The sequence below is a fragment of the Pongo pygmaeus genome, chromosome Y (assembly GCF_028885625.2).
Source record: "Pongo pygmaeus isolate AG05252 chromosome Y, NHGRI_mPonPyg2-v2.0_pri, whole genome shotgun sequence".
NCBI classification, from domain to species: Eukaryota; Metazoa; Chordata; class Mammalia; order Primates; family Hominidae; genus Pongo; species Pongo pygmaeus.
In genome coordinates, this window is record NC_072397.2 from 14,783,465 (window position 1) to 14,795,392 (window position 11,928).

The 11,928-nt window shown below is 49.2% G+C and overlaps 1 protein-coding gene across 1 annotated transcript; it reads right to left on the reverse strand.

The window, feature by feature from the left end:
- Nucleotides 1–6,864: 6,864 nt before the first annotated feature.
- Nucleotides 6,865–9,655, reverse strand: LOC129025819 (testis-specific Y-encoded protein 3-like). Its single transcript, XM_054473384.2, has 6 exons — nucleotides 9,145–9,655; nucleotides 8,456–8,533; nucleotides 8,216–8,327; nucleotides 7,969–8,114; nucleotides 7,780–7,861; nucleotides 6,865–7,085 (listed from the first exon to the last, which is right to left on the reverse strand). Exons 1-6 carry the CDS (start codon nucleotides 9,496–9,498, stop codon nucleotides 7,063–7,065), a joined length of 795 nt encoding a protein of 264 aa, XP_054329359.1. The 5' UTR covers nucleotides 9,499–9,655; the 3' UTR covers nucleotides 6,865–7,062.
- Between the last annotated feature and the right edge of the window lie 2,273 nt (nucleotides 9,656–11,928).

The following is an 11,928-nucleotide window of genomic DNA, read 5'->3' on the forward strand; positions in this document are numbered from 1 at the left end:
TAGAATTCTTAGTTTCACTGAATCTTGGGGAACAGACAAGTAAAACTGAAAGATAATTATGGTATGAATGTAAGTAAGCAGTTTATCACAGAGGTACAATAAGGGTGAAAATCTATTTAAAAATACATGCCTCATCCAAAACATGAGGTAGTAAAAATGAAACATTTAAGTTGGCATGAAGAACAGTTTAAAAGTTGTGATTATTTCCGGTGAGAGCAAGTAGCTGAAACATCATGAGGAAGTCCTTCAAAGCTACATGTTGGATTGCTGGTCAGGATGGTAAGCCCGGGTCTGGGGAAGGGTTCTAAGATCCAGGTCAGTTTGAGGTGCTCCTGGAGCTCAGGGGTGTCTCAGTCGGGGAGCTAGGAAGGGGAAACGCATGCTTCACCCCAGCTAGAAGGCCACCTCAGCCCACCTAGATGAAATTGTCCCTTGGCTGTCCTCTTTCTCCTTCTTGGACAGGCAGGAGGAGGAACTCACTCATCATGAGTACAACTGGCAGGAAGAAGTTTGCCTGTCATCACAACATTTACTTTGGCAACGAAGTGCTCACTAAGGAGTATTGCGTTGGCATCCTCAATGAGGAGTGCCTCCTGGTATGGTAGAGGGGGTAGTACCTGGGAAGCTCGGCCTGGCGTTAGCCTTCCTGACTCCTCTCCCTCCAGGATACAGGGCGACTGGCTCCACTGCAGTCAAGTGGTTCTAGGCTCATTCAGGTGAAGGCCCCAGTTTCCTGCAGGGCACTGCCTAACTGAGCTTCCTCAGCTGGTTGGCTGACTGTGACTGCCCAGGGTATGGCAGGTTTGCTGAGGTGGGGCAGCTATGCGGCGTCATGGCAAAGGACCTTGTTGGACATTCCTCGGCATCGGAGGAATTGGCTTTGGACCGGAACCTGACCTGTCACGACCACTTTGCCCAGTCCCCGAGGTCATCAGCCAGGGCCTGTGGCTCAATCTCCTGCAGCACTACTCAACGGAGTTAGGCCCTCAGAGAGGGAACAGAGAAGAGGACAGGGAAGCAGCCCAGGCCTGGGGGTTGAGAAGCCTGTGGGTCCCGGAGTTAGGATGCACATAGAGAAGCCAAGGCTCAGGGAGGAGATTGCAGTGAGCAAACTCAGGCCATCATGGGCTGGTGGAGAAAGGTCCATAAGGGAACTGTAGTTCCCACATTTCAGGATGGGGGAACCCTAATCTGCTAAATAGGCATAATTAGCAAAGGTCAATGGGTAAGAAGCCAGGATCAAGAGATAGCTGCCTCATCATCCCTTGCTAGCTCCCTTCTCTGTCCTGAGGCGTGCCACTACCTGGCCTTCAGTTTGGGATCCACCAGGGCTGTCTCACCCTCCATACAGATGCCCATCTGAGGCCTGTCCAGGTCTACATCCTCCCAGAATGGCTCTCCCAGGCCTGCCAAGTCCCATTTGGATGAACCCAGGCTCTCCTGACATGCTTGTTCCCCTCTGCCATCCTCATTCACCCAGCAACTCCCCACCCACAAAAAAGGCAGGCCATCGCACAGGGAATCTGGAGGACCACACAGGGCTCGCAGGGGAGGAAATGTGAAGAGACAGCAAAACGGAAGGGGATCCTCTGTGTGTTTCCAGGAAGGCAATCTGGCTGGACATTAAGGCCCACCTCACTATTGCTGAGGACACCCAGTGTCTCTTGGCCCTGAGCATGTGCACACAAACACATTGTCTAAATGGCATTGACATCAATACTACCTGAGTGATCCTCAGATCCTATACAACCCCTGTAAAAATATCAATGACCCATTCTTCTTAGAAAAGTAATCTGAGAATCCTAAATTTCCTGTGAAACGGCAGAACATCCTGAAAGCCCAGAGCAATCCAGTAAAACGCACAAAGCTGGAGGCATCACACTACCTAACTTCATGATATACTACTACAAAGCTTTACGTACCGAAATAGGATAGCACTGCAGAAAAGCAGAGACTTGAGCTTATGAAAAACAACAGGAGCCCAGAACTAAGTCACTGCATTTGCAGCTAAGTCACGGCCTTTTCCCAAAGAAGCAACAACGCCCAGTGAAAAATCAAGTATCTTCTATAAACTAGGTTGGGGACAAACTGAATAGCCACATAAAGGAATTTACAAGTGGATAATTTATCACCAACCTCCAATGTCAGACAGGAAACAATAAAAATACCAGAACAAATCACAAGGAAGAAGCTCCATGGCATCTCTGTAGGCAATGATGGTCTCAAAGTGACTGCAAGAGCACAGTAAACACCATCAGAAATAGAGGATGTAATCATATCAAACTAAAGTGCTTCACCACAACACAGAAAACTAAAGAAACAGAAGGGGCATCCTACAGGATGGGAGCAATGATTGGGTCACCATAGATCTGTTAATGGGTCAATATTCAAAGTACATAAGGAACTCCCCACAACTCAATAGCTTGAAAACAAATGGGCAAAGGCTGGAATACTCATTTCTGAAACTAAGACATACAGTTGTCCAGAGGACACACTAAAAAGTCCTCATCATCCCCAACCCACCAGGAAAATGCAAATCAAAACACAATGAGATTTCTTCTCACTTCAGTCAGAATGCCTATTTTCCAAAAGACAAGAAAAAAAAAAAAAGAAAAAAGAAAACCCTCATTTCTGGTGAGGATGCAGAGAAAAGGAATTCCTTGCTCACTTTTGGTGAGAATGTAAATTGGTGCAGGCATTACAAGAAGTTTTATGGGTTTTATTTAATATAAACAGTCTTCAAAAATCTACAGGTAGAACCACCCACCATATGATCCAGCAAATCAAAATACCCGGGCACGCCCACAAGTACACAGATCAGTATGTTGAAGGTGTGCATGCACCCATGCAAGTATTGTTGCACTCATTACATTTTCCCTAGAGCCAAAATAACGGAAGCAACCTGAGTGTCCCTCAATTGATGAGTGGATTAAAAAAATGGGGTAAATACACCTACGCGGAATAGAAAAATGTAATGCAATAATAAATAAGGAAATCCTGCCAGTTGTGACAATGCGTGTGAATCTGCTGAATGTGTGCATGCCATTTTGTTAAGTCACATAAGCCAGGTATCTGAAAGGCAACTAGCACATGACCTCATTCTTATAAGAAATTGAAAAAGCGGACTTCACAGAGGTAGTGACTCCAAAGGCGGGGGTGAAGAGGGTGCACTGAGGAGATGCTGGATCAAGAATTCATATTTCTAGTTAGAAAGGAGGGATAGGTCAAAAATATTTTCTTCAGCCTGCTGACTATAACTGGTGATAATGTATTCTTTCTCTAACAAAATTCTAAGACAGTGCATGTCAAGTTTTTTCACAACAAAAATGACAAGTATGTGAGATCACGCATATGTTGATTAGCTGGATGTATCCAATGCATAATATATATGACCTTTTGAACAACACTCCTTATGTTATAAATATGTATCATTTCATATGACAGTTTCAAATAAACATACAATTTTTAAAACGCCTTAAGAGAATAAATGTCAATAAACTATTTTATTATAAAGCGGTGCTTTTCATTTCTATCAAAGTCTTTTTCATGACACAGGAAAGAATGCAACATCGTTTGGTAAGTTAAGGAAAAATATATATGTGCACATATATATATATATATAAATTTATAAATATGAAAATCGCAATGAATGCTGACGATGAGTTGAAAGATAGAAATTAGAGGCACGGAGACTACAGTCCATGAATTGAAACCTTCACTGCATGTTTGAAAAGAAGACGTGAGGAGGTAGAAGAAAAAAGCAAAAAACTCAAAGCCATGCCAGGGCCATGGGTCACACCTGTCATTCCGGCACTTTGGTAGGCTGAGGTGGGAGGATTGCCTGCACTCAGGAGTTCCAGAGGAGCCTGGGGCAACATGGGCCCATATCCAAAAAGTAATCAATTGCTAAATTAATACATAGCTGGGAAGGGTTGCATGCACCTCTAGTGCCAGCTGTGTGAGAGTCTGAGTTGAGAGGATCACATGGGTGTGTGGTGTCTGGGATGCAGTGGGCTAAGACCCTGGGGCTGCTGTCCAACCTAGAAGACAGAGTAAGACCCATTCTCGGAAAACCAACAAAAAAAGAGTCACATTCGGCAAATTAAAACTACGTAGTGTGAGGAGAATCAAAATAAATGAAACATCATTAGAGCCTACGCGATCCGATGGAGGAAACCAGCTTTCACATAATAACAGCGCCAGATGGGGAGAACAATAAGAAAGGGCAGAGAGAACACTGTAAGTAATAATACACCAAACTCCCCAAATGACTTAAAAGACATAAATGTAAAAAGAGTGCTCCTTTTCCATTCAAAGCCCTTAATAACAAGTGCAAGTGTCTTTTTCTGAATCCCTGACACGCATTCAGCTAGCCTGAACCTCTTGGTGAAGTTCCCAGACCACGATGTGCCCTTTCTATATGCTCTCATTTTCTTATTTCCTATCACTTATCTGTAGCAGGTCATAACGAATCATGATTGTTTGACATTCTTTGACACAATGAATAATTCAGGTATGAGTTCATTAAACAATAGTTTATGACATGTCGTGAAGAAATTCTGTACGCATGATGTTGGTTAAAAGATAATACAAAACTGAAATGGAGGAAGAAGAACATTTTCTACGTTTCATCATCGTGCTTGTGTTTACGCAGCATGTATCTACGAACTATAGCTGCCTGCTGGAAAATCATCTGACACAATCACTTGAAAGTTCTCCTTCCGCTTGGGAGACCACAGGCATACCCACTTTTTCACTTTTCCACCTTTTCGATACACTGAGCGGGATGAGTGGAATCCATGGGAATTTTGGCTTTGCTGCAATGCTCAGTATTTGTTTTTAACACTGTCATTGCTAGATTGGCCTGAAATAAACCGTTCATTATGGCTCACAAAAAGAACTCATCTCTTTCAGCTCAGAGTCTTTCAAAGAGGAATTTCATGCAGACATTCTGATGTCTGACGCCACTGCCAAGAGATTCAGAATTACAAACTAAATTCAGATAGAGAACAGAAAGGTAGATGATACAGACGGAGAGAGTGTGGTGGGGAAGGAAGGGAAAGAAGAAAGGAAGGGTGTAAAGGAAAGGAAGGAAGAAAGGAAGGGAGAGAGAGTGACAGATGTTCAAAGACACAGATACAAATTCTAGCATGGTTGTAGAGATAGGCATGTACAAATTACCGCAGGTAGTGTGGAAAAATATGGGGAGACATAGGTGGAGTCAGAGGAAAGCTACAAACCCACGCAGAGAAATAAACATACACAACTACAAACACACTAAAAACTACAAACACACACTTGGTACTTTAAACATGAAAAAGACCCTGACAGTAGATGTAACAGAGGTGTTTCAGAGTTACTGAGGCAGAATACAAATCCGTCAGTACCCTTAGCGTTTGTGGCCCATGTGCACGGATATTCAGTGGAAGAAGCGTTAGACAGCCTGTACAATTCAGCACAATTCAGCACCATCTCTGATAATACCAAAACAATGGTATTATCAGTGTGCCCAGGAGCAGGGGCAAAACTGGGCTATAGATTTTCAAAGCTCAACTGCTGATACCGAGCAGGAGGTGTGGAATGCGTATTGAAGGCAGTACAACAGATTCATGAACTTTGACTGTCAAACCTTCCTCCCTGAAACAACATAGCTCTTCTCACAGAAGCTGTGCCGACCAGAGTACATATGGGACAGGAATGTTAGCACTCTACTAGTGTGTGGCCAACATGGATGCTCATGTTGGAACTGTTTTTTCTGGGAACCGGGAAGAAAGTTCTGCCGCCGACACTGAAATCCTCCTCACCCATCAGTGACACAGGCAACCCCTCGTCTTGTGCATAGACACAGGTGTTCATGGGAAGCCGCCACCCACCCGTGAATGAAAACTGTATGTGTTGTCCTCCTGTGTGAGGCTTGCAACACATACTGTGCAACTATCTGCTCTTTACATTATTAAACTTAGGCAAAGTATGCTGAAAAGGCCACAGAAAATCAGAGGGCCCTGGGCTCCAGAAACAATCTGCAGTGCCAATCACTGGGGAGAATAGAGCCTCACTAGAGTTTGCAAGAGCACAAAATGCACTCGTAATGTTGGTAGCTACATACACTACTGGTTCCTCACCTAACATACAATCGTGGAGAAAAGCTTAACCCAACTAAAGATGTAAACATCAACAAGAGCGTCCATATCCTGTGTCATCAAGTGACAAGACAGTCCATGCGTGGATTCCCCAGCAATCTTATATTCCACAAATCCAACCCCTTTCCCCGCACTTCTGCCAGTCTGTGTTTTCCCTTAGTCATCTACGCCAAAAAGCATATCCTGAATGCTTTCCCACATGCCTCTGTCACCTTTCCCACAGTCCCTCCATACACCTTACCTGCCCATTTCTTCTCACGTTGATGTGTGAGAAGTTCTGAGGGGCTGATTGTCCCAGAAAAGGATTATGCATTCACCTTTAAAAGAACGTGAATTCAACAAGAAAGGGAACTTCAAGATTTCCATCATCCTGTGCTTATCTATTGTGTATGATGATACCCAAAATGAAGGATTTTAGAGGTCCCAGCAAACTGGGCTGTGGAAACCTTAACCCCTTTCCTTGAACTACTTCTGCTTCCATAGGACAAAGTAAGTTTCCAACTAAGCTGTCTTTTGCTTTGACCTCCCCAACTCTGTCCTGTAGGAAGAATCCCAACACATTCCACACCCATTCACTCCACAATTTTAGAGGCCCAGCTCCAACACAGACGGGTCAGTTCCATGAAGAAAATAAAGCATATTGATTGATCAATTCAATATGACACCCAAATCCAGGGGATAAACGTACACACACACACAGAAACAAACACACACACACACAGTCAAACATTCTTGAGAATATTTATTTGGCATTCCATACAATCCAAGTTTACCCCCTTTTCCTGTCTGATTTTTTTGTGACTGGGTCGGTTTTTCCTTTACTTCCTGGGCATAAGACCATGCTGAGTACTGACATCCTGCATACGGTAGTAACTTTTTAGGAGTTCTGCTGTTTTAAGTAAGGTCCGATGCTCCCTCACAGTCAACTCAACATCTGGGAGTCCCCTAGAGAAACACAAACGCATGTCAAAACGCATTTCTCTCAGCCATACTTTGAAATGTTTTAATTGCAGGGCCCGCTGAGAAAAGGATATCCCTTCCCCATTTGTGATCTCTTAAACTTCCTCCTACCATGGGTTACAAACTGTTCTCCGCAATACCTGCCCCATTCCCAGTACTCTCTGTGAGGGGAGTCAGCTAACAAGATGCATTGTACACTAAAAGCACACAGAAATCTGATGCGGCAATAGCTCAAGGAAATCCATCAATCTAAACAATCCTTTGCGGTCTAGGACAGGGATGACCAGGAGGCACATTCAGGGAGCCCAATCTCATGGAGTAGGTAGGATGACTGCCGCTGGGGTTGACGGCCATGGAATCAAGGGCTACAGATTGAAGTGAATGATTTTCAGCTTCACTTCTCAGTGATTCTGGAAATGGACTATGCTCCCCTGGGCTTAAGACTCACAGCTATAACCTGCCTTGCAGTGCAGTCTCTAATCTGCCTTTTTCAGCCCAATGCCATGAATGTCCTGGATTCTGTCACTCTCTCTCGTCCTCTCAAGGAATTTCTACATATAGGAAAGCAGCCTCAATTTCTACATTTCTGAAACGAGCGTCCAGGCTCCCTGAATAGGCAGGTGTGTCAACCCCCTCATAGTGGGCATCAAACAGCTCCAGTTCCAACTGAACGGCTCACCTGAAATCTCTGTTCCCTCTTCAGGTGGCTTCATCCTCTTGTAGTACGGCAGGGGATTGCGCCACAGGTCCTTACATAGGATCTGTCAGGGGAATCAATCGGCAAACGCCTCATCAGGGCTCAGACTGGTGACCCAAACAGGTGGGAACACACCAGGGTCATTGCTGATGTTTCCCAGTGAGGACCCACCTCAGCAATCCTATTAGATCCTGCGAAGTTGTGGTCAGAAAACCAGTTGAAGAAGTTAAGGCTGCTGTTGTGGTGTCTGCGGCGATAGGCCTCAACTTCATAATCTGGATACCACTGAATTGGAGTGGAATGAGAAGCCCTGTATTCTACAGAGACAGAAAGTTTTGTGGGAAGGGGACTGGATCACGTTGGCAATGATCCACCCACCATCTTCCTTCCACTACCCATCCTGGGAGCCACCTGTCACCTGTGATGTTCACCAGATATTCCTTGGTAATCACTTTATTCTGGAAGTAGGGGTTACTCCGAAAGAACAACATGATCCTGCAGAGATGAACGGGATGCTTCACTTCTTCCACCTGTCAGGACAAGGTGGAGAAAGTTTAAATACCTTTTTGGGTGAGGTGCCAACTGTTGCTCACAGGAACCAATTATTTCCCTTACCCTCCCCCACTAAACCCTCTAGCCTCAGTCTTGCTGTCCTCACCTCCAAGTTGATCATGTAGCTCAGCATGTCTTCATCTTGGTCAGTGATCAGGGCTGACATCTGGGGGTGGTTTGCAATCTGATTTAGGTCAAAGAGCCTTTACATGCGGTGGAAGGAGAAGCTAGGAGCAACAGGGAAGAAGGCCTAAGAGCACCCAGAGGCTGGGGTAGGGGATTTCTCAGATCTGCTTCCACGTATGACCTCCTTTCGCCTCCCCCTACCCCTAAAATAAGGCCCCTTGGCTTCACAGAGGGTGTATAATTCTGAGGCTGACTGCACTGACATGCGGAGGTGCGATTTGCAGAGACTTGCTGGTGTCTGAGGAGTGGCAGAACCTGCTTATAGCCGAAGACGCCCAGTCCCAGATCGGACTAGAAAGGGGGAGCAATCACACTGCCTTAAAAATAGCTTGATGCACACAAAAACCTATTCTGGTCTGAACTCGCTTCTGTTCTTCAAAAACATGCCCCAAACGTCTGCTGCTCGGCATCACCAAGGGTTTCTCTGCCGCACGCAGGAAAATAGTACCCACGCCTGCTGCAGTTTTCCCTAGCCACATTTGTCCGGGGCAACTCACCTTTGTTCCCCAAAGGTGGCGTCACATCGATGCCAAGCTGCCCATAAGTTACTTACACTTCCCCGAGAGCACCTCTCCACCAGAAAGGCAGAAGAAACACTGAGAAGGATACAACATTGGCCCAGAAGCCAGGGACGCTCTGGATGACCGCGCCTCTGCAGTCTAGGTGGGCCTTGCGCCTCCGCTCCATCTTTTCCCTCTGCCGAGAAAAGGCCTTCCTGGCTTGGGCATTAACCGGCCCCAGCTCCACCTGAACGGCCAGCAGCTCCTCCAGTGCAGACTCTGGGGTCATGGGCCCAGGGCCAGGCTGTGCCCGCTGGGCCTCCTCCTGCGGCTCCACGAGGCCCTCCTCCTGGGCCACCACCTCCACCTCCGCCATTATGTCATCCAACACCAGCACCGCCTCCTCCCCCAAAGCCACCTGCTCACTCTCCACCCCGGCCGCCCCCTCCTGTACAGCCTCCATCCTGAAGACGGTGCCCTCCTCCGCACTCCCACTGAGCAAGGCCTATGCTGCCCGAACCGAGCCACACGAACCCGGCCGCAGCCTTTATTGCACCCAGTGGGTCAGCGGGCCCTCAGTGCGCATGCGCGGGGCTCCCGGGCGCCCCCTAATGGACTGCGCGGGAAGAGCGCGGGGAGCCGCGCTGCGACCGCCTTCCTCCCATGCTGGCCAATGAATGGGAGGGCGGTGGGCGTCTCCCTGGGCGGCACAGCCACTGGTGGGCCTGCATCTCCAACTCCCCCTAACGCCAACTCCTCTCCCCAAACCTCCTCCGAGAAGCCCTTGGAGCTTGTGCCCGGTAGCTCGGCATCCTGGGACAGACGGGCTGCGTGGCATTTGGAATTGTGGGCACGGCAGCCCTGTGTCCTGACATCCTGAGTGTGGCAAGCCATGAAAATCTCTATGTGTCATGAACACATGAAACATCTCTCTTCGTTAGGCAGGCCAGCTGGATGGTACGGAAGCAATACTGCAGATCCAGAGAACTCTCTCTGGTTGCTGGGGCCAGGTTGACAGGGGCGGCCTAGGGGAAGTGAGTCGGGCCGGGCACGTGGGAGGAAAGTCGCCTCCTTGTGCTAAGGTGAAATTGATCTGTTGTAGAGGCCAGAACCCCGGCACACACTATCGCAGGTCGAGGCAAATACAGGCTCTGCGTACCATGCTTCCTCCCTGAGGATGCTGCAGTCCAAGGAGCATTCCAAAGGGCCTCTTGTCCTATGCCCTGGGCACACCAGAGGCCGGCCGCCAGGGTTGGCCATTGATGACTTGCGCGCACGGTGTTTTGCAATGCCTTGCCGACCCAGAGGCTCCCGCACCCGCTGCAGTGGCTGCGGTGCCTGCTGGTGGTGCTCTGCAGGCCCAGGGCCTGGGCCTCTGGCTCCTGAGCTCCTGTGCACAGTTGAGCCTGCGGGGGAGCCGAGCCCTGTGGCCATTGCAGGATCTGCGGGTCCAGCGGAGCTCCTCAGGAAACCTGGGTCCACGTGGGTGTGGGACTAGGTTCTCAGCAGGGCGATGCCCGTGGGTTTTTAGGGAGGGTGTCTGTGGGGGATCGGTCCCCAAGAGCCTAGGGGTGCGGAGGTTGGGCTGGGCTGCGCAGGCCGGGATCTGTGGGAGCACACAGGACGGCACCGTGTTCAGGCTGGAGGCTCTGCTGTTGAGGACGGCCGGAGTACAGAGCAAGGAGGCGGCCTTGGAAGAGGAGGCGGTGCTGATGGTGGAAGACATAATGGCTGAGGTGGAGGTGGTGGTTGAGGAGGAGACCGACGTGATGTGGCAGAAGGAGGGCCAGCGGGCACAGCCTGGCCCTGGACCAAGAACACCTGTGCCGTCAATGGACTCGCTGGAGGTCCTTCACTTGGAGCTGGGCTCCGTGAGTGCCCCAGGCCACAGGGCATCTCCGCCTTTTGGGCCAGAGCCATATCCTTGCAGCTTGCTTGTAGCAGCCCTGGGAACACGTGGTAGGCAAGGGGAGCCAAGCACAGCACTCACAAGGGAGAATCGCGGCGCCAAGGTCCCTTCCCGCGCAGCAGAAAGTCGAAGGGCACGTTTCCCTGGGAACGTCCCTGGAGGACGGGCAGTCTCTTTGCCATTGCCAGCCATTCAACCACCCCATGCTCTCGGTGCCCGTTTCCAACAGGCTCAGCCCAGAAACACAAGGTGCTTAAGACGGGTTCGCGGTGCATGGGGCTGCCGACCACCTCAAGGCAGGCACCAGCTCCCCAGATAGGCTTTCTTCCCCCTGCCGGCGCCGAACCCAAAGGGGTGTAGGCCTTGAGTCTATATAACCTCCTTTGCACCCACGCAATTCCCATGGGGAGCGCCAGGCACAACTCTGCCGCCGTTTCTTACTACAGGACTTCCCTCAAGTGGGCAGGCCCACCCCTCAGGGAGACTAGGATGAGAAGACAGCACACACCCGGACATCAGCAGAGCAGGTCCGGCACTCAGCACACAAAGGCCTCCTGCAGCTCATGAACCCGGAGAAGCAGCCGCCTCACACCACCCCGTGCCACCCCGCCCCTCCGCTCCTCAGCTGCAACCACCTGCCCACTTCTTCTTCCTCTCCGCTCTTGTCAGCCCAGGCCGTCTTGGCCGGGATCCACCCACTCCACAAACCACCATAGCTGTGCCGTTGCCTCCTCGCCAGACAGAGACCCAGGACCAACAACGGACGGTGACAGGCCAAATCTCTGGGAGATAGCCCTGCTCCACAGTCTCTGTGCTCTTGCAAAACTGCAGGGCGTCACGAGACTTGCCCACCCAATCATCTGGAGGCTTCCTGACCAGAGGTAGGTTGTTTGGCACACGAGATGTCGGCCTGGGCCGGAAACCATGATGAAGTCCTGCTTTGCTACATGATGGATTTGTAGGTCAGGCTGGGGAGCCTGGGTC